Source organism: Amblyraja radiata, chromosome 5 (genome assembly GCF_010909765.2).
Source record: "Amblyraja radiata isolate CabotCenter1 chromosome 5, sAmbRad1.1.pri, whole genome shotgun sequence".
NCBI classification, from domain to species: Eukaryota; Metazoa; Chordata; class Chondrichthyes; order Rajiformes; family Rajidae; genus Amblyraja; species Amblyraja radiata.
Genome location: NC_045960.1, coordinates 74730200 through 74743829, shown reverse-complemented (window position 1 = coordinate 74743829; position 13630 = coordinate 74730200). Strand labels below are relative to the sequence as shown.

The window sequence follows — 13630 nt, the reverse complement described above, 5'->3', positions numbered from 1 at the left end:
CTCCCCGATGTAGAGCAGCTGACATCTAGAGCTGATGCAAATGATGAGGTTGGAGGCGGTGCAGGTGAACCTCTGCCGCACCTGGAAAGACTACGTGTTTTAAGACTATTTGTTTTATGTGGCATTTTAAGACCAGGTCATTGATAGTTGGGACAGCGACACTCTAGAAGAGCACAGGAAATCTACTGCGGTGGAAGGTGAAGGGAAAAGGTTGGCAGCTGTGAACGGCCTGCAAACACACATTCAACATCCTTGGAAAGTGCCCTAACGTTACGTGATCGATTTCGGATCGCGACATGTCAACCTTGGCGCACAGAAGTGACTGGGTGAAGCCAACGTACAGTGTGTTTGCAGGGGTGTTGCGTCGTGGTGTTAACGGAGGCAACTGCGGGGAAGCCATACAGTAGCCTAGGTGGGAGCGTCAATTTGCGTGCAGCACGTGACAGCTGCAGAGAATAATGGTGTAAGGAGCTGATGGCATCGTGCTGGAACAGGCTGGCCTCTACTTCAATCTAGTGCCGCCAGGAGCCTTAAAGTGGAATTTCGAAGAATTGCAAGACTCCCAAGGCCTAGATCTGGTGTTTCAGGGACTTGGAAGTTGCAAGATGGAAGGTAGACACAAAATGCAGGAGTACCTCAGCGGGACAGGCAGCATCTCTGGAGAGAAGGAATGAATAATGTGTGACATTTCAGGTCGAGACCCTTCCTCACCGAAACATCACCCATTCAATAGACACTAGACAATAGGTGCAGGAGTAGGCCATTTGGCCCTTCGAGCCAGCACCGCCATCCAATGTGATCATGGCTGATCATCCCCAATCAGTAACCCATTCCTGCCTTCTCCCCATATCCCCTGACTCCGCTATTTTTAAGAGCCCTATCTAGCTCCCTCTTGAAAGCATCCAGAGAATCTGCCTCCATCGCCCTCTGAGGCAGAGAATTCCACAGACCCACCACTCTCTGTGAGAAAAAGTGTTTCCTCGTCTCCGTTCTAAATGGCTTACACCTTATTCTTAAACTGTGGCCCCTGGTTCTGGACTCCCCCAACATCGGGAACATGTTTCCTGCCTCTAGCGTGTCCAAGCCCTTAACAATCTTACATGTTTCAATGAGATCCTCTCTCATCCTTCTAAACTCCAGAGTGTACAAGCCTGCTGCTCCATTCTCTCAGCATATGACAGTCCCGCCATCCCGGGAATTAACCTTGTAAACCTAAGCTGCACTTCCTCAATAGCAAGAATGTCCTTCCTCAAAATAGGGGACCAAAACTGCACACAATACTCCAAGTGTGGTCTCAGTAGGGCGCTGTACAACTGCAGAAGGACCTCTTTGCTCCTGTATTCGATTTCTCTTGTTATAAAGGCCAACATGCCATTCACTTTCTTCACTGACTGCTGTACCTGCATGCTTACTTTCATAGACTGATGTACAAGGACTCCCAGATCTCATTGTACTTCCCCTTTTTCCAACTTGACCCCATTTAGATAGTAATCTGCCTTCCTGATTTTGCTACCAAAGTGGATAACCTCACATTTATCCGCATTAAACTTCATCTGCCATGCATCTGCCGACTCCCCCAACCTGCCCAAGTCACCCTGCATTCTCATAGCATCCTCCTCACAGTTCACACTGCCACCCAGCTTTGTGTCATCTGCAAATTTGCTAATGTTACTTTGAATCCCTTCATCCAAATCATTGATGTATATTGTAAATAGCTGCTGTCCCAGCACCGAGCCTTGTGGTACCCCACTAGTCACTGCCTGCCATTCTGAACAGGACCCGTTAATCCCTACGCTTTGTTTCCTGTCTGCCAACCACTTCTCTATCCATGTCAGCACTCTACCCCCAATACAATGTGCTCTAATTTTGCCCACTAATCTCCTATGTGGGACCTTATCAAATGCTTTCTGAAAGTCCAGGTACAATACATCCACTGGCTCTCCATTGTACATTTTCCGAGTTACATCTTCAAAAAATTCCAGAAGATTAGTCAAGCATGATTTCCCCTTCGTAAATCCATGCTGACTCGGACCGATCCTGTTACTGCTATCCAAATGTTCGGCTATCTCATCTTTTATAATTGACTCCAGCATCTTCCCCACCACCGATGTCAGGCTAACTGGTCTATAATTCCCCGTTTTCTCTCTCTTGGTTCTTGGTTTCTTGGTCCTCCAAAATATTCCAAATGGAATTTAAACTGGTGGAGGGAGGGCTTAAGCCAGAAAGAGTTATTGGGAAGAATAACCTCTCCCGCCTTTCTTAAAAAGTGGGATAACATTAGCTACCCTCCAATCCACAGGAACTGATCCCGTGTCTATAGAACATTGGAAAATTATGACCAATGCATCCACGATCTCTCGAGCTACTTCCTTAAGTACCCTGGGATGCAGACCATCAGGTCCTGGGGATTTATCAGCCTTCAGTCCCATCAGTCTATCCAACACCATTTCCTGCCTAATGTGTATTTCCTTCAGTTCCGCCGCCATCCCAGATCCTCTGGCCACTACTATATCAGGACGATTGTTTGTGTCCTCCTTAGTGAAGACAGATCCAAAGTACCTGTTCAACTCATCTGCCATTTCCTTGTTCCCCATAATAAATTCACCTTTTTCAGTCTTCAAGGGTCCAACTTTGATCTTAACTAATTTTTTCCTCTTCACATACCTAAAGAAGCTTTTACTATCCAGCTTTATATTCTTGGCTAGCTTACCTTCGTACCTCATCTTTTCTCCCCGTATTGTCATTTTGGTTATCTTCTGTTGTTCTTTAAACATTAACCATTCCTCTTGCTTCCCGCTCATCTTTGCTACGTTGTACTTCTTCGCTTTAATTTTTATACTGTCATTCCTTCTCTCCATAGATGCTGCCTGTCCGCCTGAGTTACTCCAGCATTTTGTGTCTACCTTCGATTTGCAAGATGGAGCCAGATTCCAAAGTTTATTTGCGTGCTGTTCCTGAGGAGGACCCAGTTTACACATGGATGGTATGATTTAATGGATAGCATGCAGTAGAAGCATTTCACTGCATTTCTGTATACTTGACAATAAAGGAACCATTGAATTTGGATCTTTTCTCCTGGAAGCTGAGGTTAGCTCTTCTGTTTTTACCAACAATTCCATGCAACTCCTGGAGTTGGTACATCTCTTCGCGCCATCCAGGGACACAAAAAAATTATTCTTAGTGTAAGAGCAATTCACTTATTCTTCCTCCAATCCCATTGCTCACAATATAGTCCCCAATACATCGAATAAACCAAATACAGATTGGATGAGTGTTTTACAGAACACCAGTATCCAGTCAGCAAGGTTGACCCTGAGCTTCCAGTCAGCTATTACATTCATTCATACACAGGGAACTGAAGATGCTGGAATCTTGCATAGAACACAAAGTGCTGGAGTAACTCATTAGGCCCGGCAGTATCTCTGGAGATCATGGATAGGCAACACTTTGGGATGAGACCTTTCTTCAGACTCAGAGTCTGAATGAGGGCCCTGACCAGTAATGTTGCCAATCCATGTTCTTCAGAGATGCTGCCTGACCTACTGAGTTACTCCAGCACTTGTGTTCTATGTCACAGTAATTCTCAGACTCTCTCCGACTCTGATCTCCCTATCTGCAGTCTCCTACATTGGAACAGTGCAAGTCAAGGAACAGCACTATTTGATGTAACCTTTGGAATCTAATAACTCAACGTAACCAGCTTATTATTCTCTCCACAGATGTAGTTGTACTTGTTCTATTAGTTTCAACTTTCTCTTCCAGCATTTAAAGTAATTGTTATGTTGAAAACTTTGATCTATACCCCACCATAGACAATGGCCCTTCCCCCACACCTTAAAACATTTGTGTAAACATTTTTCCAGTTCTAATGAGAGATCCTTGGCCTGGAAAACGGACTCTATTTTCCCTCCATGGAGGCTGGCTAATCTGATGAGTGTTTCTTTCTTTTCCTCTTTTTTAATTACCAGCAATTGTTTTGTTTTTTTATGGTGGGGGGTGGGTTTGCTCCAAAATACTTGGAACATGCCACATTCCTGCAAAGAGTTAATGGCCTGTCCCACTTTCCCCGAGTTCTCTGTCGAGTTGAAAGGACGTTAAAAAAAAATCAAGATTTTTGTGATCTACGATCTGTCAGGACTCCTACTCCGGACTATCTTTTTACTCATGAACTTTTTTGTCATGCTGGAAAAAATGTCCCAACTTACCTGATGCCCCGAGTACCTACGGCTGGCATAACGAGCCGCTACGATATATCTACGGACTCCTACGGACATTCTCCGAGTTTTGAATCAGGGGGAAAACGCGGGAAATTGGTGAGTAACTCGGGAAAGTGGGACAGGCCCTTTACTAGAACAATCTTGAGAATGGACTTGGTTTGAATTATTCGTTACCAGGTATGCTATCGTGTCATTTATCATTGTTGGTCATTTTCTTTCTTTTTAAAAAGATCATGTAACATCGCTTTGGAAAAATGGCAGTTGGTGCTCAGATGGTGTATCTTTAAATATCTCACCAATCACCTCAATTTACTTTCAGGGTCATTACTACGTTAATTGAAAGACAGAAAAGTCAAATTATTAATTAGACCGTTGACATCAATAGTTTGCTAGGTATCCAAAGCTCTGTATCCATTTAAAAAGAATCTAATTTCTTGATGTCTTTATGCTTTTTGCATTATCATTCAGAGTATTGAGTATAGAAATTGGGAAGTCATGTTACTGTTGTATAAGACAATGGTGTGGCCACATTGAGAGTATTGTATTCAGTTTTGGCACCATGTTATAGGAAAGATGTTGTTAAGCTGGAAAGGGTGCAGAGAAGATTTACGAGGATGTTGCCAGGGCTTAATATCCTGAGCCATAGGGAGAGGTTGAGTAGGCTAGGACTTTATTCCTTAGACTGCAGGTCTTAGAGGTATAAAATCATGAGAGGAATAGATTGTGTGAATACACAGAGCCTTTTGCCCTGAATAGGGGAATCAAGAACCAAAGGACAAGTTTAAGGTGTGGGGTGGAAAGATTTAACAGGAACCTGTGGGGTAACTTTTTTTCTTTTTCTTTTTTTTCCCTTTACACAAAGCGTGGTGGGTATATAGAACAAGCTGCCAGTGGAGGATGTTGGGGCAGGTACTATCATAACATTTAAGTGACATTTGAACAGGTACATGGATAGGATATGTTTAAAGGGTTATGGGCCAAACACAGGCAGGTTCCACTAATGTTGTTGGTTGGCATGGCCAAGCCGGCCCTAACGGCCTGTTTCCACACTGCAATACTCTGAGGCCATGCCTTGTACCATCTCTAATCAATAGAGCGGACTGTTTCAGTGACTCTGCCAGCCATTCTGAAATGAGGATCAAACCTTGAATGAAAGTCCGCTGGCAAAATAAAGTGGACTAGGCCAGACATCAATCATCAGTTTATAAGAAAGCAGTAGCTTGCCCAACGAGACCATCACCCCCCCCCCCCAAACAAAAAGCCCTTGCAAGGACATTAATAATTTACATCTAAAAAGTGGGATGCATAAAATATGCTGAAAACATCTCATTTGTTAAATATCAAACGCAAAGTAGAACTTTGTGTAATCCCAAGTGACAAATATGTACAAGATTTCAATGTGCATTAGTCACATTATAACCCAAGTGTCACTATGGTGAGAACACTATAATGTGCGATGAATCAATCGGAAATAATCACGTGACAAATTAATTTGCATAGATACTCCAGTGATCAGTCACAAATAGTTAATCTACACTTATTAGAATCATTTTAGTTGCAGTCACTGCTCACAGATCCTGTACTTATAAAAATCTCACCAATTTGGCAGCCTTGGTTTACTCTTGAGGTCAATGATCTCTACTCAACATCATTATTGCATCAATTGAGATGGACAAGAAATACAGAAAATCTAAATTATTTTTGTTATTTACACAACCATAATGTCACAGGTCTACATAACTCAAAGAATTCAAATTTTCAATATCACTTGCGTGCCTCAATTAATGCAGTAATGATGCTATGAGCAGAACTCATTCACCCCCGAGTGTAAACGAAGATTGCCAATGGTGAGATTTTTTTTAAGGTACATAATCAGTGAGCATTAACTGCCAATAAACTATTTCTGTGTTTATTTAAGAAGAGCCCCCATTACTTTTATTTTATTTTTTTGCGCATCACCCATGCCTTGCACAATCACTAGTCAGTGGAGTGAATTGCTCCTGGGATTCTGCCAGCCGTTCTAAAATCAGTACTCGAAAGCTACTACTCAGAGCAGCTCTTCCTACAGTCTACTCTTCCTCCCTAGAGAAAATGATTTGGCCATCTCTCAGCAGTTTGCCATGGTGACACAGTCAAAATGAAGAACTTTGTGTGGGAGAGGCTGCAAATTTAGGAGCAAATCCTGGCATCCTGCACTGAACAGCACTGAACTCCAAAAACACTATCATAGATACCACCTCCAGAAAGCTGCAATGCCTATTATTGCCCACTGGTGACATTCTTTTTATATCAAACTAAAATGTATGATTCATAGAATACATTACCTATATAGTGAACAACACACGTCTGTCCTTTTTTTGGAAATGTACTGCCTAAAAGAAAAAATATTGAATTAGTACATTTGTATATTTAATATTTATCACGTGTATGAAATGTGACTATTATTGATAGATTACACAACTATTAAATACATTCAAGTGTACCATTACAACTATACGATATCCCAATTATTTAATATTATTTTTGTTGGCTTTGCAGCAGAGCACTAAAACATACTAACTTTCAGAATAAATAGGCTGACAAATTACTTGCTAAAACGCATCCCCGTCTTGTAGCAGACCTATAATGTAAGGTTTTAGATTCTATGCCTGTTTCAGAATGGTTGGCTTTGATCTTTCAAGGATTTGACTGCTGCCGTAACTAAACTTTACATACCTCTTCAAGCACACGCTCTGTGCAATCAGTTTTTTTTTTAAAGAACATGCCGGATCGTTTCCTCTTTTCTCGATATTAACAGAATAAATACTTCAAGTGAAAATCTAAGTAGAATGAAATCCCGCAGTCGCTCCGTTATCTCTCCCCTACAGTACAGTACCAGCCTTTAAGCAGCTGTCAGCAAATGCCATTTAAAAATCCACACACACTGCATTGCTACCAAATTTGTCTAGACTGCTAAGACAAGACTGCTACAATGTAAACCCGGTTAACACAATACATATCCACTGAAAGGAAGAATTACCGTCTCCAGGAGATATGGTCTCGATTTCAACGCCCATTCTTAAGCAATCGGGAAAAAAACGTGTTAAAATATATAGATTATGTGTGTCTTTCGTCAAGGAAATTGTCACAATCTCCACTGGAAAGGGCAGAAGCGTTCTCCTCTGCCGTGCACCCAGCGTGGCTTCAACTACGCACCAGCCGAGCCCAGCCTGTCAATGGGCGCGTGACGTCCATCACCCGGGAGCCCGCCCGCTCCGCATTCCGAATTGGAAGGGTTGGTGGGCTGCGCACGCCAATCAGCGGCCGGGGAACGGAAGAGCCGTCTCCCCCTCCCCCACCCGCCAGCACGGTGCTGTGTTCCGCTCCTCGCTGCCCTGCCCAGCCCAGGTTAGGTTAGGTTGAAGTCGCAGTCTGGCACTTCCCCGTGTGGAGGGAAAGAAGACCTATTTTAAACTTGTGGAACGCTGCCCGAGACCTTTGCGAGGCGAGCGAGTATCTATCCTGCGGGGTAAAACAGAATGCAAAAGCTGGATGGGGGGGGAGGGGGGAAGATGTAAATGATGCAGTTCGCTCATAGTGAACTACGCCTTCTGTTCTGGTTATTGTGAAGATATAACTTGGATCTCTGCCACAGGCAAAGCATTCCAATCGCATCTGTAACGATGTCTGCCCTATACAACATACTTAGAAGCTTTTCTTTGTTGTGCGCTTATTTCTTTCTTTTTTTTACGAGAAGTACGGAACTAGTATAGGTTACTTCATCTCATGGGGTCGAGGACGACTTGCTTCCTCATTGTTTTTGTGGGTTCTAAAATGACTAACGAGGCCAATGCGTGAAGTGCAGACTCTTCCAGTCAGGAGGTGGCTGAAGGCGCAGGCGGCTGGGGAATTAGTTTGTCGGGGCTCTGTACGTTTCACTGATTGTGCAAGGAGGTTCCAGGAACCAATGGGTATATTGCACATCTTCGGGAAAACTTTGATCACATTTTTTTTGTCTGTCTCGTAATCTCCTTTCGTAATATAAAACTTGAAAAAGAGTATTTATTTCAGGAGCCTGGCGTCGGGTATGCAAACAACAGTATGGTGAGTATATATAGTGGAAATGGACAGGGATGATGTCTGGGTTGAAAGAAATATGCATTAGAACAAATGTACGGATGTCAGGGGTTATGGAAAGAAGGCAGGAGAATGGGGTTAGGAGGGAGAAATAGATCAGCCAGGATAGAATGGCGGAGTAGACTTGATGGGCCGAATGGCCGAATTCTGCTCCTATCACTTAAATGGGGTTTGATTTCTCAGAAAGAGAACAGAATGAGGCCTAGATATAGTAGATAGGAAGCATCCATTTCTTTTAGCGTTGAGGTTAATAGAGGAGAAATGGATGAAGGATTTATCCAAATGGATGAAGTGACTAGTCGAAGGAATCGAGTTGAATAAGCAGTTTGGTATTCATACTGCGCATGCCCAGGTCATAGGTCACTCGCTATAAACATTCTCGGTAACTGGTGCTGTGTTGTGTGCAGGCTTGCGTTTCGTCCATGGTCGGGGTCGGGCCTGGGTCTCCGGCGCTGTTGAGTTGCTGCTGGGCAGTCCCCGTCCCCTTCCGGGCGTCCCGTCCCTGTCTGTGGGTGGCCCTGGCGGCCCCAGACTTGCAGCCAGCACGGGGTGGAGGTGCTGGCTCTGCCTGTCCCGCCTGGTTGGTCGGCAGCCCTGGATTGTCCCGCCAGGTTGACCGGCAGTCTGGGGCCGGCCCGGAGCAGTGGCGGCCCCGGACTTGCAACCGGAGGGGGGGGGGGGCGCTGGCTCCAGCTCGGCTCTACCTGTCCCGCTAGGTTGGCCGGCAGCACTGGATTGTCCCGCCGGGTTGGTCGGCAGTCTGTGGCCGGCCTGGAGCGGGGACGGTTCAATGGCAGTTCGGCAGTGCTTGCGGCGCGGGTTAGATCCTGGCTGCGGATGAGGCGCAGGTCTGTGTGTGCTCAGCTGCCGAGAATGTCTCTCCGCCGGTCCAGTCTCTCCCCGTCTCCCACTCGCATCTGCCCCCTCTCACTCTCTTGTTACACCCCGCTCTCCCTGCTACCTGGCATCCCCGTTCCTCAGATTAAATATATTTTTACACATAAATCGTGAATAAAGATAAGAATTTATACATCGTTTATGCAGCCAGCGCTTCGTTCGCTTTTTCTTTATGGCGAGTCACCTATGACAAATCCCATGATTCCTTGTGTTTTTTGGAATACCGAACTCGCTTATTCTTTTGCACTTAGAGTGATGAGGATCTGGAACATTGATTGAAAGATAAATAGCCATCGTCACATTTACTAAAAATAAAACTGATGAGCACCTGATATGTATTTACACAGTCACAGATTAAGGTTTTTGGCTAAAATGATCTTGATGGGTCAAATGGCCTTCATTGTGCTGTAAATGTCTATAATGCTAGACATCCATTACTGCGTCTGTTAATTAGTCAGAACCAGTTCTGGATGTATCTAATTATTCATCAATTGCCCAAGGTATTATGCACAAAGAATTGAAGGATCTGCTTTCTATATGTAATATTATACCATTTTGGACATGGGATTTATATCACTTAAATCTTTGGCTCAGAGTACAAAAAATGTCTCAGTGGTGGTTCTTTATAGAAATTGCCAAATGGTAACAGTGACTATATTTTTGTCATGTACTTATTTTAGTAGAAAACAGTTTTGCTTAATCACAATAAGTTAAAAGCACATTTAGCAAACATTTACCATTTATTAATGACCGAAGCAAGAAGGCATTTAATGATCAAAGTCTCACATACCCATTTTTTCCCTTCGTACCCTTCCAATAAATGTAGTGTTTTACAACTTTCTATGCTCCTGTCTCATTTATGAATCAAAAATGCAATTAGTCGCATCTGAATTCTTAATTCTCGATGGGTAATATCGCAGCAATGTCTGAATTAACGTGTTATTGTGCTCAATTCTCATCCAGAAAGAGCACATAATTTAGTCTGATATTGCACTTCTGAAGAATTGTTGGATGAGACATTTAAATGCCTGGCTTATTATCATTTCAATGTCTTTCATAATGCAAATGTAATTTTTCTTGGCAGTCATCTTTTATTATGTGAATATTCCAAGATCAAAGAAAATTAATGAAATTGACTTCCTCTTCTCCCATCTGTTTATCAATGACATAAGTAAAGTTAGATACTTTATTGAACCTGCTTTTCGTTAATAAGGCACTAGCTACAATGAATGTATCAAAGATGAGTAAGTCAGCTAGTCAGAAGAGTGATGGAAATGATCACTGAAAATCTTCAGGCAAACATATATTGGCAAAATCACTAAGAAGCCTACACACATTTCCCACTTCATATTTCTGTGAGTAGGTGGCTCATTCAATAAGTGCGTCTGATCTACTATTCACGCTGCAGACTTAAAGTTTAGAAATGGAGATGGTACCATCTATGAAAAATTTAAATCCAAAAACAGAAGGCACTGGTAGAGATTGTCTATTTCATATGAGTTGTGAAGGAATAGAATTCTAGAACAAATGCAAATATGAAATTGTAGGAATTTATTAAGTTCACTTTTGACATTTTTTATTGACAAAGCCTCAACTTTTCAGAGTTCCAGATTTGACATACTGATTGAACAGGTACTCTCAACAACATCACTTAATGTCTAATTCTAAATGTAATATTATGACCCCGAGCTTTGTGCTGTGCCATCAGAGTTACATTTGATTGCTCCTTAAATGACTGCATGGATCAGAATATGGAATTGCAATGCGTTTAGTAGAGTCCAGGCAAAAATCTAATTGTGGTGGCTTGAAATGAGTATGATTTCAGTGTCCCAGCAGTGGTAAATACAGTATTGTCAAAGACAAAGTCAATTTTATTCGTCACATGCACCCGAAGGTCCAGCAGCGATACACTTAAAAAGAGAATACACAATACACAATAGAATTTAACACAAACATCCACCACAGCATTCTTCACTGTGGTGGAAGGAAACAAAGTTTAGTCAGTCCTCCATCCATGGTCGGGGCCATAAACCCTCCGCCACGGACGGCCGATGTACAGGTCCTCTCGTCGGGATGATCGAACCTCCGACGTCGGGACGGTCAAACACACTCCACGGCTTGGAGTGCCCGAATCGGCACTTTCCTACCGGAGACCGCGGCTTCAGGATGTTATAGACCGCAGGCCGGCGGTCAGAGCTCTTCTCCGGCGATCCCCGGCGACGGATCCCAGACTTCGGATGGTAAGTCCACACCTCACATGCGGCTAGAAGCTCCGCAGACTACAGCCCCATGATGCCAAAGCCCCCAGCGACATGGAAAAATGTGCCTCTCTGTCGAGGAGGCGACCAAAAGCGGTTTTCCCCCTTCCCCCCCCCCACACCACCTCCTACACAAGACACACCAAGATACACCTAAACTAACATTGGACACACCAAAGAAAACAAAAAAAGTTGAAATAACGAACACGCTGCTGGCAGGGCAGCCGACTCGGAGTGCCCCCACCGACCAATTGAGCTATTATACAGTGCACAAATGGTTCAATGTAATGAGTAGATACCTGAATTAGAGATAACAAGCACCTTTTAAAGGACAAGTATGATTCGACTGCAACAATAATGAAAGTTCATTGTGAAATTCATTCTGATGTGGAGAATAAGACAAAAACAGGCAATTGTACACTAATCATAACACTGAACACAGCCAAAAAGTGCTTCATGGGTGTACTGGGAACTGTCAAACAAAACACCATATAGTAGCTTCAGCCTTCCCAACATCTAGTGGAAGAAATGTTGTTTAGTATTGGATGCCATCCAAACAATCAACTCAAAGATTGTGGAAGGGATAGGAGAAATATTGAGGAGGTACAATTTTCTGTCATCAACATTCATGCCAAAATTTATGTTTTCAGAAGCTGTTGGAGATCATAATTTGGTTCATGAACATAACAATTAAGCTACTGAACTGACAGCTGAGTTGTGGATCATTGATTCAATGACATGAATTTGAATTCCATTACAGCAGCTAGGAAATTCAACTATTTAAATAATTCTGAAATTAAAGTGAGTCAGCAATGCTAACCATGAAACTATCAGATTGTTGTAAAAACATCTGCTTTACCAATGTCCTTCAAGAAAGGAAATCTGTCATCCTTACCCAGCTGGAATAAAGCCAAGGAGCTATTTGTTCAGTGCACCTGGCCATGGAGTTGGTGCCAAGTGCTGTGGCAAAGTGGATGAAGCATCGGACCTCCAGCTTGTCTCCGGCCTCTGCTGTAAAAGACGCAGGTACAAAGATCAGGAACAGTTTGATGCACGAAGGACACCTTGCCAGTGGTTTTCTATGGCAAATAACGAGGTGGTCAAAATATATCCAGGTAGACATGAGAGAAAATGGTGTGCAAATGGTAGAGAACCCATTGCAGTTTATTTTCTGGATGTTTGAGAAGAGTAGACAAACATGGTTAGGGAGATTGCAGCTTGCTGAAGAATTTGGGAGTGAAAATGTAAATTGAAATTCGTATGGTAATGTGTAAGGATGGAGGAGACAGCTTGTTCAAGGAAAGGAGTAAAAAACTATTAACAATATCAACTAATGTGGAACCAAAAAATAATCAGAATCATGCTGTGCTCGTAGTCAAACCTTGAGATGCAGTGTGTTGATGTAAAATATTAATTGAACTTACATGAATGGTTGAGATGCAACTGTTCATCTATTGCAAATTTTGTGAATGCAAATTCAAATGTCATTTCTTACTAAATGTACTAACTGTCTCATTTACTCTTGCATTTTAGACACATGCCTAATATTGATGGGTTCACATCATTCACACATGTTTAACACTGCTGCAAGTCTCATTATCACATTTCAAAGCACCCACTCAGAGCTATTGCCTAAGCAGTCATAGCACAATACTCATGCAACACTTCTTACTCTTTTATGGGACAACATGATGGAAACACCCAATCAAGATAGATGGGCGTGACAACAGGCCCTTAACCCATGAAGAAATTGTCGTCGCAAATATTGCAGCAACTGTTTCTGAAGTCAGGAACTGCTGCAGTGAGGAAATGATTTCAAGAATGTCTCAAACCCTTCTTGAAAAAAATGTAAAATACTGTTGAATCCACATTCATGATTGCACAAAATGAACGAAGAATATTCCTGAAGTCTAGCATTAGTGGCAGAAGATGTGCATCACCTCCCATACTGTACATCTTTCCAGCAGATAAGCACCCAAGTAGAATCTCCAGGTCCTGCACCAGTCTCATCCACCACCTCTCAATCCATAAAACTGATGTGGAAGCAAGTCATCCTCAATCCTGAAGAGAGAAAATTAAAATAGCTGGTCAAGAAGGCAAGTACAAAGATTTTTTTCTATGTAAAGTGGCATTCTGCATACA

General features: G+C 42.8%; 1 protein-coding gene across 2 annotated transcripts in view; it reads right to left on the bottom strand.

The window, feature by feature from the left end:
* fkbp1b (FKBP prolyl isomerase 1B) overlaps positions 1-7442 on the bottom strand; it is a 46563-nt gene extending 39121 nt beyond the window's left edge. For both annotated transcript variants that reach the window (XM_033021553.1, XM_033021552.1), the window contains exons 1-2: positions 7237-7442; positions 6542-6589 (exon numbers count right to left, since the gene is read on the bottom strand). In XM_033021553.1, coding sequence (XP_032877444.1) covers positions 6542-6589; positions 7237-7273 — 85 coding nt within the window. In that variant the 5' untranslated portion in view covers positions 7274-7442. The remainder of the gene's footprint in view (positions 1-6541; positions 6590-7236) is intronic.
* Between the last annotated feature and the right edge of the window lie 6188 nt (positions 7443-13630).